General features: G+C 36.6%; 6 protein-coding genes across 10 annotated transcripts; 1 reads left to right on the top strand and 5 right to left on the bottom strand.

Moving 5' to 3' along the window:
* Positions 1-52: 52 nt before the first annotated feature.
* LOC110852594 lies at positions 53-2529 on the top strand. The gene is made up of 6 exons (XM_022100697.2): positions 53-240; positions 309-363; positions 423-680; positions 1322-1369; positions 1445-2171; positions 2250-2529. The coding sequence occupies exons 1-6, from the start codon at positions 178-180 to the stop codon at positions 2389-2391; spliced, it is 1293 nt and encodes a 430-aa protein (XP_021956389.1). The 5' UTR covers positions 53-177; the 3' UTR covers positions 2392-2529.
* An 89-nt stretch (positions 2530-2618) lies between these two features.
* Positions 2619-4430, bottom strand: LOC110852596. Its single transcript, XM_022100699.2, has 2 exons — positions 3044-4430; positions 2619-2977 (listed from the first exon to the last, which is right to left on the bottom strand). The coding sequence occupies exons 1-2, from the start codon at positions 3940-3942 to the stop codon at positions 2779-2781; spliced, it is 1098 nt and encodes a 365-aa protein (XP_021956391.1). The 5' UTR covers positions 3943-4430; the 3' UTR covers positions 2619-2778.
* A 164-nt stretch (positions 4431-4594) lies between these two features.
* LOC110852597 (ras-related protein RIC1) lies at positions 4595-6657 on the bottom strand. Of its 3 annotated transcripts, none has more exons than XM_035854022.1 (10): positions 6557-6657; positions 6362-6480; positions 6206-6299; positions 5996-6145; positions 5765-5837; positions 5654-5701; positions 5533-5580; positions 5411-5423; positions 5115-5332; positions 4595-5038 (listed from the first exon to the last, which is right to left on the bottom strand). In XM_035854022.1, the coding sequence occupies exons 2-10, from the start codon at positions 6417-6419 to the stop codon at positions 4769-4771; spliced, it is 972 nt and encodes a 323-aa protein (XP_035709915.1). In that variant the 5' UTR covers positions 6420-6480; positions 6557-6657; the 3' UTR covers positions 4595-4768. The 3 variants fall into 3 exon arrangements, with proteins under 3 accessions (XP_035709915.1, XP_021956392.1, XP_021956394.1); XM_022100700.2 differs by having other exon boundaries at positions 6362-6476; positions 6557-6624; XM_022100702.2 differs by lacking the exon at positions 6557-6657 and having other exon boundaries at positions 6216-6299; positions 6362-6523.
* Positions 6658-6786: 129 nt separating this feature from the next.
* LOC110852599 (glutathione S-transferase 1) lies at positions 6787-7846 on the bottom strand. Its single transcript, XM_022100703.2, has 3 exons — positions 7561-7846; positions 7324-7491; positions 6787-7234 (listed from the first exon to the last, which is right to left on the bottom strand). Exons 1-3 carry the CDS (start codon positions 7688-7690, stop codon positions 6927-6929), a joined length of 606 nt encoding a protein of 201 aa, XP_021956395.1. The 5' UTR covers positions 7691-7846; the 3' UTR covers positions 6787-6926.
* Positions 7847-8148: 302 nt separating this feature from the next.
* On the bottom strand, positions 8149-10636 carry LOC110852595 (sodium-coupled monocarboxylate transporter 2). Of its 3 annotated transcripts, none has more exons than XR_004835331.1 (11): positions 10500-10636; positions 10291-10425; positions 10084-10221; positions 9810-9982; positions 9697-9742; positions 9508-9626; positions 9265-9419; positions 8992-9185; positions 8815-8918; positions 8481-8736; positions 8149-8385 (listed from the first exon to the last, which is right to left on the bottom strand). XR_004835331.1 is itself a non-coding variant. In XM_022100698.2 (10 exons), exons 2-10 carry the CDS (start codon positions 10332-10334, stop codon positions 8558-8560), a joined length of 1152 nt encoding a protein of 383 aa, XP_021956390.1. In that variant the 5' UTR covers positions 10335-10425; positions 10500-10636; the 3' UTR covers positions 8157-8557. The 3 variants fall into 3 exon arrangements, 1 of the variants encoding a protein (XP_021956390.1); XR_004835332.1 differs by having other exon boundaries at positions 8508-8736; XM_022100698.2 differs by having other exon boundaries at positions 8157-8736.
* Positions 10396-11190, bottom strand: LOC110852045 (sodium-dependent multivitamin transporter). Its single transcript, XM_035853693.1, has 5 exons — positions 11186-11190; positions 11056-11114; positions 10791-10924; positions 10504-10707; positions 10396-10425 (listed from the first exon to the last, which is right to left on the bottom strand). The coding sequence occupies exons 1-5, from the start codon at positions 11188-11190 to the stop codon at positions 10396-10398; spliced, it is 432 nt and encodes a 143-aa protein (XP_035709586.1).
* Positions 11191-13491: the final 2301 nt, after the last annotated feature.

The raw sequence follows: 13491 nt of genomic DNA, 5'->3' as shown, positions 1-13491 counted from the left end.
AACACCAGCTCAACATACTGCATGTCGGACACGAATGTCGGGGTCAGCCAAATAAATAAATAAGCTGCATAACAAAAAACCGCAATAAGCTCTAGCTACTAATTTGTATCGCAATTACTGCTTTCTGAAAAAAAAATATTAGTTTCCAACCAGACCTGGAGGATTAAAGACGAGATCATGGAGGCATCAAGTATTGTAGTCTTCATTTTGGTCATTCTTCATTCGAAAGACGGATCAACGGTAAAATGAAGATTATCAACTACCTCGATCTATGATAGGCTTGATTGATTAATTGCATTATTTTGCAGAGCGTTCCAAATTATTTACTTCAGAAGCTGGATTCGTCCCTCACAACCTTGGAGGGTATTTAAATTAACGTACATTAACGGGTTTCATATATATATCACTACTACTTGTTTCAGTCAAGACCAACGAAATAAAGGGTATTTTGGAGCAACAAGACCGAAAGAACACAGCACACTTTTCAGAACTAAAACAGTTACTAAACCTTCTTACTGGCAAAATTGGGGTGGTCACTGAAAATGCGACGTCAACCAAACTCTCGGAATCCTTTGTTGGCCAGCAGTCGTCTGATCGCTTTTGGAATACCGTTATTCAATTTTGCAATCAGTCGAAGCATGATATCTTGCAGCAAGTCTCCACCCGAAATATAAAACATTGCAAGTGCTTACAAATAAAAATCTTGACGAGTGATTTGTTCATGTCCGTCTGTCGGTCTGTCTGTTTCGCGATAACTCTCGTTAACTTGTCCCATCGACTTGAAATTTGGTACACATGGGGCAAATGAGGAGTTAAGTTCGAAGATGACAAAATAGGTCAAGTTATTGACCAGTGGGGGTCATTTGGTATAGAATATTTTGCAGTCATAGAAGGCTGATATTTAGGGCATTGGTTATATTTGTGTACTAAAGTGAAAACATAATGTCATAATATTGAAATTATTATTTAAAAGAACCCAGTAACATGACCCCCACTGATTTTTAAAAGTGCATGGTAGAAGAAGTTTGTGTTCGGCATCGGTGCAAGGCACATCAGACTAAAGAATACGAGGTCAAATTTACGAATTCCTTGCGAAATGGTCATACTGGATCTTTAAAGTGGTCTAAAAAGATGAAATTTTGCGTGCTAGGTTCAGGGAAATTTTTTGACTATGACGAATAGAAATTGGCGTTAGTACTCCTTAATTGGGTCATCCGAGAAAAATTTAGAAGCGGACTGTGACTATGGCTCAGGCTTTACTTTCTTAACTTCATTCGTAGGACTCTTATTCTTGTCATTTTTATTTTTATTATTTCCTTAGTTCAATATGCCAGCATTAACGAGGACCTCAACCAGTGCGTTTATATGGGTAACCAGTCCATAAATAGGAAGCTTTACTTCACTTCTCCTACAATTTGACTCTATCCTTATCATATTTATGTAGATGGTTTGTGTGGTGGGGTACTCGTGGGGAAGAAAGGGATAATTTCCTACAAGGGAGAAACCACAGGATTTCAAGAAGCTCCACACCGCTCAAGTAATAATCGAACTCGATGCATTTGGACAGTTCGCACGAATGACCACAAAACTCGATTTCGTCTATTCTTGAGAGACGGAAATGCCAATGATTTCAAATTCTCAGTGACATCAATGCAAAGCTTGCTGGCTGCCGGAGATAATCATTTTGCTGCGAATAATGCATCGCTCGTCCAATTTGAGGAACAATTTACTAGCTCGTTGCCATTGTGGTCGAGCAACAGGAATTCGTCATCCATTGAGTTTCATGCACACTCAAAACATGCAAATGACGTGTTCTTCATAACCTTGGCTTACAACCGCACAAGTTCTATGCCAAATTTTTTCCTTCAATTTGAAGGAAATGGAATTCGGAAACCAAATATCAAATACTTCCATTATCACAAAACAGGAGAGCCAGGGCAATTTTCATCAAAGATTGACTTTCTTCGAGACGTTCAACGAGCTCATCACGAATTTGCAACTTTTATCATCAATCCACATGATGAAAAGAAAAAGTTGTCAAGTTTCCAATTGAATTTAACTCGAGTGCACACTCAGAATTCGCCAGCTCACGAGTTCTTTACGTTTTATGAAAGCAGTGAAAGTGGTTCGGCCTATAATGTTGCTGGTGGAAATAGGGCTATAAACAACAGGTTGAGTAACTTTTATATGTTTTTGCTCTCCATGTAAAAGTATGCAATATTGGAACAGTTCATTTATGGCAATTTTAGATACTACGGATCTAACCGGACATTCTCCTCTGAATTCGTTGGAGATGACGATTACTCGGAGGCGTTTATTGGACTCTATAAATTTTTCAATCCCAATGAGTATACCGAAAAACAAGAAAGTGCAATTCAGTTTTCCTGGTAGTTATCAATAATCCACCATTCTGTCGTATGGTACATATTTTATATTAATTAAAATTACCTATTTACTATTGATTTAAAATTCTGGCGATTAGTATAACATCAATAAATGCTAATTAGATATATCCGTAAATTTCCTTGATATATTATGATTGATTTGCATAAGTATCGAATTATTCCCATATTCCATTTTGAGTCAAAATTTAAAATTCTCAAAATTGGCAAAAAATATCACACATTTTGACAACGAGGAAAATTTAATTCCACTTTATTTCACACATACGTACATATTTATTTATAATATATTTCTCTACTACATATTCTATTGAGATTTTGGTACAATTTTTTCGCCCTTGAGAAAAGAAATTGTGCAAGTTTTTACAAGGGGCTTTTAGCCTGCTGCATCTGCAATGGGAATATTAGCAAAGTAATCGTTTCGTATTGCAAATCGAACTTCTTTGATGACATCCTTAATCACTCGTAGGAAACTGTCCTGACTTCCACGAAACCATTCTGTCCTTCCATCCCCCTCTTCACGTGGTTCTCTCATCTCCTTCAGCTGAAGGTGTATCACGTTTTCTGTGAGATACCTGCAAGAATCATGGAGTGAAATTAACACCTTAATTTTACCTTCAAAATATTTAATGTCTCCAAACCTGTATGGCGTCTCTTCGTGGTAGACAACGCGGTACTGATCCTTGTTCCTCGCCTCTTGCACCTCAATCCGCCGCTTGCCCTCCTCATTCTTTGACATCCCAATCTTAAAAAGTTCCTTATCTTCCTCACTCTTTGGTTTGAGGTAAGTGTACATGTAAATGTAACCTGGACCATCGGTTGGGGTCAAAGGTTTCCTCAATCTAATTCTTGCTGGACAATTCAGCCAAGAACCAGGTCCGCTGCACTTTTCCTCCCCTTCTTCATCATTATGAAGTTTTTGTTTTAGCAGTTTCTGGCATGTCTTGATATTATGGTTATATTGGTCACAATGACCACATTTCTTGTCGTAGCGGTCGTTACGCATCCGGGTCATGGGGGATGGACATTTGTCTTTCATATGTCCTTGATTGTGACAGCCAGTACAAAAGTTTGAAGTGGTTTCAACAACTGCACGATGTTCTGGAATGGGAATCTTCTCAAGTTTCTTAATTAAATCCACTTCTTTAGAGTTGGTTGCTCCCTGTCTTTGCTTCCCTGCTTCTATTCTGTCCAAAATTTTTTTAGCTTGAGCAGGATAAATGGCATTATTATAAATTACGGGAGTGGGCATGACTTTTTCGGTGAGTTGATTGCGTGATTTATTATTGTTATTATTATCCCTCTCATCTTTTGGTGTCAAAGGAGGTTTTAATGGAGTTGGCATTATTTCTGGTTTATAAGTCGTTGCTGATACTTGTGTTTTTGCAGAGTTTGGAAAATTGGTCGAGAAATTGGCTGTTTTTGGCGTATCATTCAATCCATTCAGAGTTATTTTCTGAAGTGGAGTGGTCTTCTGTAGGCGTCGGGAGCACGTTGTTTTGTTATGCCCAGATTCTTGACAAATGCTGCACTTTCCCATGTTATGTAATTACTTCAATTTCGCTTGACTGGAAGAACTTTGAGAATTTCTTTTAAACTAATGAGTTTTCTTTATTACTTACTTGAAAGCTGGATCGGAGAAATGTGCTTGCAAAAATCTAAATGCAGAATGAGACTGAATCAGACGAGTCTGCAATCACCACTTGCACTCTAAATATCTATTCACGTTCCTGGATGCAGACGAAAACAAGTTAGAACTTGATTTTTTTCATTGGGGAAAGCTTTTTAAAGGATCCAAAGAGTTGAAAGGGTTGAGTTAAACAATGTGTACAAATGTTGCGTGATGGTGTTTGGTGGTGTTGGTTGGTTGCTCCACTTCGGCTTTACACAAGGTCCGATTTTTGCCTTTCAAGTTACTTTATGCAACGTAGATTACTGGTGATGAGTCATACGCTCATGTGCCAGATATTCATGAAGAGTATTTGTACATGTTGTATGGACTGATTATTGATGCGACGATTCTTGAGTTATCATTATGAATTTTATGAAATGGAGAACTTTGCATCTATCTCATTTCTACCTACGAATGCAAAAAATGAGAACTCTAAAAAAATCTGTATCACTGAAGTAAAATAACACTTCATACCTAAATTTAGAGGAACAGTTGTAGGCTGTTGCAATTGTACTCCGAGTTGTTTGTTGAACATTATTATCATTATTTTATTGTGCGAACGAATTAAAAAAATATGGGTTACATTGGAACAACGATGTATAAAAGCACGATATATTGTTTCGGGTATGTTACGTATATGACAAGAACATGCCGCTTAATTTGTAGCCTTACAATAAACGATAATTAGGATTCGTTAGCATAGGCATTCTGGCGTCCCGTCGTGGCGCTCATTTACATGGTCATCATCACGTCTATATGGAAGATGAAGTCGACACCCCGATCGAGATCTTGCCACCGAATACCGAGTATGACCATCGTCATAATCGTCATAATTTTCCGAGGCTGGATTTAGCACCGTATTCTCCATAATTTCTCCCACCAGACAGCGAAAGGCCGCTTCAACGTTGTTTGCTTCTTTTGCAGAGGTTTCAAAAAATGAAAGCTTCAATTTGTTAGCAAGAGCCTGAGTAAGATTTTGCTCAATTACATATCCCGTTGTCGGACGGTATACTAAACAAATGTGAAATAATGGTTCTTACTTTTCCATGTTTCTGAGGAACCATTCGCCGTTGATCACCCACATCTAGCTTGTTTCCAATCAAAATCCTGTTTGCATCAGAGGGAGCATAGTCATCCACGAATTTCATCCAGTCGCTTATTGCAGAGAAGGAATTCACATCCATCACATCATACACGAGCATCACGCCATGGGCATTTCGAACACAGTTGGTGGCAATAGACCGAAATTTTTCTTGGCCTAACCCCAATGAATTGATTAACTATTTGATCTGAATTTACCCAAGTTCATCACAATCTGGTTATTCTGTAATCTTACCAACAGTGTCCCACTGTTAAAAAAATCAGAAAAGATGATGGTTAAGTGTCAACATGATACAATTTAATTGATAATTTGATGTACATATTTATATACTGAAAAATTCAAGTCAGAAGTCTTACAATTGTTAACTTGATTAACCGGCCTCCCATTTCAAGAGTACGGAAACACTGTTTAAGTAATCGGTTTTGTTACAACCCCATAAATTCATTGAATTTAAATTAACAAAGTTTTTCGGAGTACCAAATCACATCCTGTCGTTGCACTGATATCACCTTTAAATTCTCCCGTCTATACAAAGAGTTCACAATAATCTGGTGTTTTATTATGCCGGAATACCCATTTTTTAATTACCGTAAATCGTTCAAGCAATGAAGATTTACCAACAGAAGAATTTCCCAATAGAACAATCTTGAACACGTAATCTCTGCAATATGGGTATGCATAAATCACATGTCGTCGTTGAAGCTTCCAATGAAGCCTCATCCAATTGGAGAATTATGACCCCAAGGAAGCTTCAACGACGATTTTATTTTCATGGATGCTTTCATAAATACGTCCTATTGTACATGTTGCAGAACTCACGGTTTTCCAGTGCCCGAAATGTCATCTTTATTCCGATTTACAAATGTGCTTTGGTTATTTGAGGAATTTTCAGGCCGAGATGAGGAGGGATCAATTCCGTAAAGTCGAGTTAAATTTTCCAAGTTGACATGTTCTCGGCACATGGGACAACTTTAGGTGGAGTAAATATTATTTACACACTTTTATTAAAACACTTAATTATTTATTTACCAGCTATGACCTGCTTCGATCAATTTTTTGATGCATGCATGATGAAAGACATGACCTCCTGGAGTGCTAACAAAGTAGTCTTTGAAACTGCTGCCTATAAAAATCGTTTTAAGTCACCACAAAATATTGACCATTTTGGTAGAAATATTTACCAACCTGAATAAAATTCTAGACAAATTGAGCATTTGAATCCTTCTGAGGATGTCGAAGTCATCTTAAAAATTGCACAAATTGTTAATGAAAATGCGTGTTTTACTGGACTCCATTCACTCTGTCTTCACAAATAGTTTAATTTAGAATAATACGTAGATCCATCAAGTAAAATACCCTGATTAATCCAAAAATTCTCACCTTTTTCGAGATGTTGAATCTAGAGCGAGAACTGCAATCTTTGTTTTTATTGGTGTAAGTATACTTTAACACATTGCATGATTTTCATTTGTTGGGCAACTCAGATGCAAAATGGCATGTTTGTAATCTCAAATGTTAATTTTAATCAGTAACAACCTGTTTTCAACTTGTTTTCACATGTCTCAATCTCATCCATACCAACGAAGAATCAATGCTATGAAAAATGCATGCTATTTTAATACTCTAATAATTTTATTAAATTCATTTCCGGCCCAAATACATCCACATATTTATAATTTGTTAGAAATAAAGCACAATTTGCCAATTTACTTGTACATGGGAAATTTCTGGATCACATAAATTTAATGTTTCATTTTGGGGGGCGCTGGCTGACGTAGGCTTTTATGTTGGGCACGGCATGTACGGCCTCCTTGAACGCCTTAAGGTTGGGATATGGATCTAGCACATCTGGTCCCTCAGTTTCTTGAAGACGATTAAGCTTGTCCGCGATAAAAATGTCGGCCCAAGTGAGGTCCTTTCCAATCAAGTACGGCCCATCAACTTTACTCTGGATGTCGTTGAATTTAGAGAGATATTTTGGGAGTGGGACGCTTTTGAAGTCTGCGTGGGCTTTGATTTTTTTGTCTGGATCTTTTTCAAAGAAGTACTTGACCCACTCTGAAAATTTAAGAAATTGGTTCTACCTTAACATTCTAATCCACCTTTCTTTATAATTATAGCAATTTAGTTGTGCATATTTTATATACCATTGAACAGATCGTTCACAGCGTCGACATATTCGTCACATTTGGCCGCCTCCCAGCTATCCTTTCCCGATAATTTTAATTGATGTCCAAGATAGCGACAGATAGTGATTGTCTGGGCAAGCGTCTTATCCCCAACTTCCAGTATGGGTATTTGGCCCCACGGGGTACCTGTACATAATATTGATGATAATCTTTCTTAGCGAAAATCGTACCTTTTGCTCAAGATGCTCCCCTTACTTGCTTTCACCGCTGGCCAATCTTCAGATGCGATGCGATTATCTTCGTATTTGGTTCCAGCAGCCGCAAATATCATACGAATACATTCGGCTCGACCCCTCATGTTGAAGTAAGTTAGTTTGTACGCCATGTTGAAGATGAAATTATTCGTAATAAATTAATATTAATGAATATTAAATTTCCTGATAGAATGTCACAAATTGGTATGCTATATGCTTCTACTGAAAGAAAACAGACGAGTGAAGAATGTCGAGAGAATCCACCGACTAAATACCCAATCGATCCATACCTAATCGAGCTATATGGATTGCCAGGTAATTTAATTATTTAGTGGTTGTGGGTTCTAAGTTTTGCATCGTCATTCAAGTAAACGTTCGTAAAGGATAATGATGACCATGATAAAGATTGTTCGAGATGTGTACATATATATAATTTCATCATGCAGCATTACTCATTCATTCATCTGCGGTGATAATCATATTCGTTCCTAATTTACACTGCCTCCGGGTAATTAGGATTTTCATCATTTATGAGCATTTTCTCATTTGACAGAGCACTGTCCTTGAAATATGCACAAAAACACTTGAGTCAGAAAGCATGGTCAATCATTGTTATTGTGGATTGAAAGTTAGATGTACAAAGCATACATATTCATTTCATTCATAGGTATGTACATAATTAAATATTACATACATATATTGTATGAGGACGTTCAAGAATTCCATCCAGAAATTCGTCGGTATATGTACATGCATGCTTAGAACTATAATGTTCCTCCAACAAGAAGAAGTACACGTGCACAAGTTTTTACAGTGCTTTTTGTTTCTGCAAGAAACCCAAGTACACAAGTAAATAATTCATGAAGTCGATCATTCTGTCATCACAAAATTACGAAATTCAAATTAGAATAATTAATTAACTTTTAAAACTCCTGTTTCCTTTATTACTTCGTTTTAAGACTTGGTTATTAGATTTTCCATATAACCCATTAAATCATTCATTCCTGACTTTTGTTGACCTGCGATGGGCGTGTAGACATTTGCATGTTATCACCATAATCAATGAATCCTCTGTTGATGTGTGCTTTAGGAATCGATACTGGAGGAACGCTTGCTTTCTTTGGCCTGATTAATGGGTGTAAAAATTCTGGACTGACATATTTCGCATCCCTGCAACCTGTACATTACATCCAAATTTAGTAATTAATTTTTAATTTGCAATTACACAATACAAGTGCTTCAGTTCTAATATTACCATTCGTGAGGACGCTAACCAAAACTCCGACTATGATTGTAATCATTCCTCCAATAAATGAGTATAGGATATAAGAGACGGTAAAAAACTTAGTGGGCCACTTTCTAGTCAATTGTCAAATAATCCAATAGAGTTACATCAAGAAATTCAGGCACACATATTTATATCGCATCTTACAAATCATCGACTCCTAAGAGCTTTTTGGAAGTGTCCAAAGTTGCATTTTTTAAATTCTCGTAAACTGACTCTGAACATTGTTCTATAGACACGTCCAGTTTGGGCTGGAAGCTGTGAGTTTTTTGTATCAGAATAGCCTGAATTGTAATAACACTCATTGCAGAAATTCCGACGACGAGACCAGAAATTGCTCCCTGTTAACAACATAAGAACGGACCAACTTAAATAATGTGCAAAACTCATGTATTAACATTTTATTTAACTGATAATCACCCGCTTATTCACGAAGGGCATGAAGACCCCCGTTAAAAAGACAGATCCCAGAACCCCGATTGCCGCCCCAACCACCGTAATTGCTGCTTGGAAGATACTTCCAAAGTGTTCCGCAGAAAACGCCAATGCTACGCAAATAACTCCATACATCACGGCTGCAAAAATAGAATAGTAATAGTTTATGCATTATAATCATATTTTCTTCAACTAATCTGATTTCATCCGAATGCATAAGCAGCTCACATAGCGTTTTATAAGTACAAGTCTGCCCAAAATCTCCCATGTTCCTAAAGAATGAAATTTTGGACAGGAAATCTTCATATGTAACCGCTGCAAGTGAGTTTAATGTGGACGATATTGTACTACAAAATAGACAGTTATTTGCATATATGGAAATTAAATAGCATTTCCTGTACACTGATAAGTACATACCTGAGAACTGCACTAAATATTACTGCAGCAAACAAGCCCATCATTCCTATTTTATTTATATTAAAATTTGAGATTAACGTTTGAGATTTTAATTATTGAAAATAAAAATAAACCTGGGATGAAAGCTAGCTCTTGAATTACAAAGAATGGAACAATCTGATCACTTTTCTCAATTTGATGCGACTTTAAAGGATCACAATCGGCATAGTGGGCGAAAATGGATATTCCAGTCAGAATCACCAGACCGATTGTGAGGAAACCAAAAATATAACTCCAAATAATTGATCTAAGAGAACATTAGAACAGCTTGACATCATACATGTTCAAAACATTTTAAATGTGCTTTCTCTGCAAAAACCTTTGTTGGTGACCTAATTGGATACTCACTTTACAGCATCTTTGAACGAGCGCAGACCGCAATATCGTTGTAGAACTGGCTGATGTGTGAGAAAAAGAAGTCCAGAAAATCCGTTTCCCAAAATAATGTTTAATGTATTATGTCGCATGAAGGGGTCAATAGTCCAGCTAAAACAACACACCCATGTTAAGTAACATTGCACAATTTGTGTGTACTCATGTTATTCATGTTTTTACTTAAATAATTCCAATCTGCCACGATTTCCAGCAATTTCAAACATTGCTCCAAATCCCCCGAGGAATACACCCCCTTCGCAACGATCGCAGCCATTCCAGTAAAAATCATGAAAAATTGAAAAACATCAGTCCAAACTAAGAAAAAAATTATATTTTTATTTGATTGCGTTTAAAATAATTCTGAGAAAGATTTGTAGCTCGAGACTTACCCACGGCTTTAATCCCACCGACAGAGGTGTAAATGGTGCCGATGGTGCCCACGCCTATGACCGACATCCAAAGTGGAACCCCCATCATTGTCTCCATCACGATTGATGGCGCATAGAGAACGATGCCACTGATGAAGAGGAGTTGACAAATGAAGATCAGCGACCCCAGCCATCGTACCACAACAGAGTCGTAGCGAAGTTCGAGATACTGAAAATACCACGTGCACAATAAATAAATACATAATCTTTTGTCTGCCACACCCCATTCAACGGATCAAATACGTAACTAACCTTGTAGGCGCTGGTCAATTTCAAGTCGTACATAACTTTCACAAAGATGAAAATAGCAATGGGAGTGGTAACGATGCCCAGCAAGGTCATGAGAAATACTTGAGATCCGTACGTGTATACCTCGGATGGATAACCTAATTTCCAGCGTTTCATTCATTTTTTATTGTCATCTTTTCTCAGATTGATCAAAAGCCGTATATCTGTGATCTAATCTAAGCGTAAAAATAAAATATGCAACTAAACAAAATGCGTAATAGAAACAGACCCAGAATGGTGATTGCTGAGAGATAGGACACAAGAATAGATGCTGCCACTGGAATTGCCCTAATTCATGTTTTAATTAAAAGAACGCTGTAAATTATAAAAATACTTATGTGTTTGTGAGGAAAACTCACCCCATGTTTCGGTTACCAACAAGTAATTCGTCATTGTTGCTGGTTTTCCTTCCTTTCGTTGCGTAAAATACACCAATGAAAAGTGAAAATAGAAGACAGAACGCAACCACAATGTAGTCAACTACTCCGAGAAAATTTTTATTTAACATTATAAATTACAAGATCACAAATGCATAAAAAGCTATTAATTGACAATGACTGAATCCTGCAGTTCGTTACTTTTTGCTTTATGAAATGGGAATCCTTCCATATGTAAATTGACATTAAAGTACCTTGCACCTTCTATTATGATTAAGAAATAAGTAGTAGCGATAATTGTCCAACAATAACTCAACGAAGGAATCGGAATATATCAAATGCGGACTTGCAGTAACATTGTTCACAATCTTGGGGATTGTACCCGTTAACACATTGCATATTGTTGTACTTACTTACTACGCATGGTTTGCTTACTACTTGGAAAATCCTAATTAAAGACGTCCCCTGCATTGACTTGATTTTCATTGCCTTAAAAAATTGGCATGCAAGATGCAACTACCATCAGAGTAAATAAGGTCCAACCTCCTTTCTAAAAGTGCAGCATTGTTTTTTGTCATCTTGATATATCTGTGCATGCCCACACGATGTGGTTGCCATAAGTTTATTGCTGTTGACCAAACAAGTGTCGATGCGACGATCCTTTTCATAGTAATGTATTGCAGTTAAGGATAGTTATTTATGTGAGTAGCACAAAATATTTGGAGGTAATCCACATGAATTGTACTGTAAGTGGCAGCAACTGACAAATCGAATATCTAGAGAAGCAATAGTAATTTAGAAAGTGAAAATCAGAAGCCATTTTTTTAAACAAAATGAAGCAGGCACATTATCTTTATTAGTTAAATAGGCAAATGAAGTGTACTTATCTATCCCCACAAATTAGTTTGTCTCAAATTGCATGCAATGTTTAAACTATTTGAGAGCGTAGGGACTTACGCATGCAAATCTGTACGAATTTGCATTTTGAAGTCTTAAGCACATCGAAAGCTCGCCAACGAAGGCAGGCGTCTTTGGCCCCTCTTATTTATTAGCCCCACGCTAAAATTTGGCCAGCAATCCTTCAGCTATTGGGCCATCAAATTATGAAACAAACTCGAGCTTTGGATAAATTGCAGCAAATATTTACCAGGATGTGATCTTATTGTTAGATAAAAGTCGCGGTGAACAATATTAAATATAAACAATATATATTAAGTATTAATACATGCTTATTACGACTATTTAGATTGTTCTATAATTTATTGCATATCAAAGTTATAATTGTCCCATAAATATTTTTACATAGTTTGTAAAGTGGACAATCTATGGACACTTTAGTAAAGGTCAATTTAAATGAAAACGCATACTTATAATTGATGGTATGAAAGGATTAGCAAAATTAATTCAAACATGAATCATGCTACATGATAAATCAATTTGTTTGTACTTGCTCTTCATACTTCGTTGGAATGCACTTCATGGTTTATAAAAATACATTCGAAATTATTGTCATACACATTGTAATACTCATGGATAATGCATGTAAGTTTAGTGCTGTGCAGCATACGAAGGTTATATAATTTGCTTTTGAAAATTCAATGCAATGTTGTAGTTGTCGAAAGTGGACCATTGAACTGAATATTTCATTTGTCTGTGGTGATAAGATGATCGGATCGGACTTTTCATTGATTACTATCATTGTCTCAATCGTTTAATGGCGTCACTGGGTTTCACATACTCTGCAGTTTTAATAATGTATTGTGCATATGCAATCATGAGTTATTCTGATAAGCCTGACCATTGGACCCAATACATAAGCATGTACTTGTCGCGTCAAAGAAATAAATTACAGACAACAATATATTTGCAAATTACTTGTTTTTTTGTCAATGAAAGAATAAGTGCCCATTAAATTTCACTATTTATTATTATTAGCTCCATACATGTTTACGCATTGCTGTTCATCGCTGCACCAAGATGAAATGAAGTTTATATTGTTGGCGACAATTGGAAACCGATTGAAAATGCGCTTGACCTTCGGCAATTCGTTACGAAAGTGTTTACATTTTCGTGACATTATGGAAGTTTTAAAATGGTGCATGCAGGATGCATTAAATATTTTATTGTATTATGTAGAGTAAACTTGGACGCAGAGTATTTCTTAAAATACCTTCGCGTAAAGTTTCATAATAATTTGATAACATTATCAAACTGCTCGATGTGTTAGTGTTTGGTAAATATGCGATATAGATTTTACCTGATAACGTGCCCACTAAACCCAGACACAC

The sequence above is a fragment of the Folsomia candida genome, unplaced genomic scaffold (assembly GCF_002217175.1).
Source record: "Folsomia candida strain VU population unplaced genomic scaffold, ASM221717v1 Fcan01_Sc007, whole genome shotgun sequence".
Lineage (NCBI taxonomy): Eukaryota > Metazoa > Arthropoda > Collembola > Entomobryomorpha > Isotomidae > Folsomia > Folsomia candida.
Note: the sequence above shows the minus strand (reverse complement) of the source record. Positions and strands in the feature narration are given on the sequence as shown.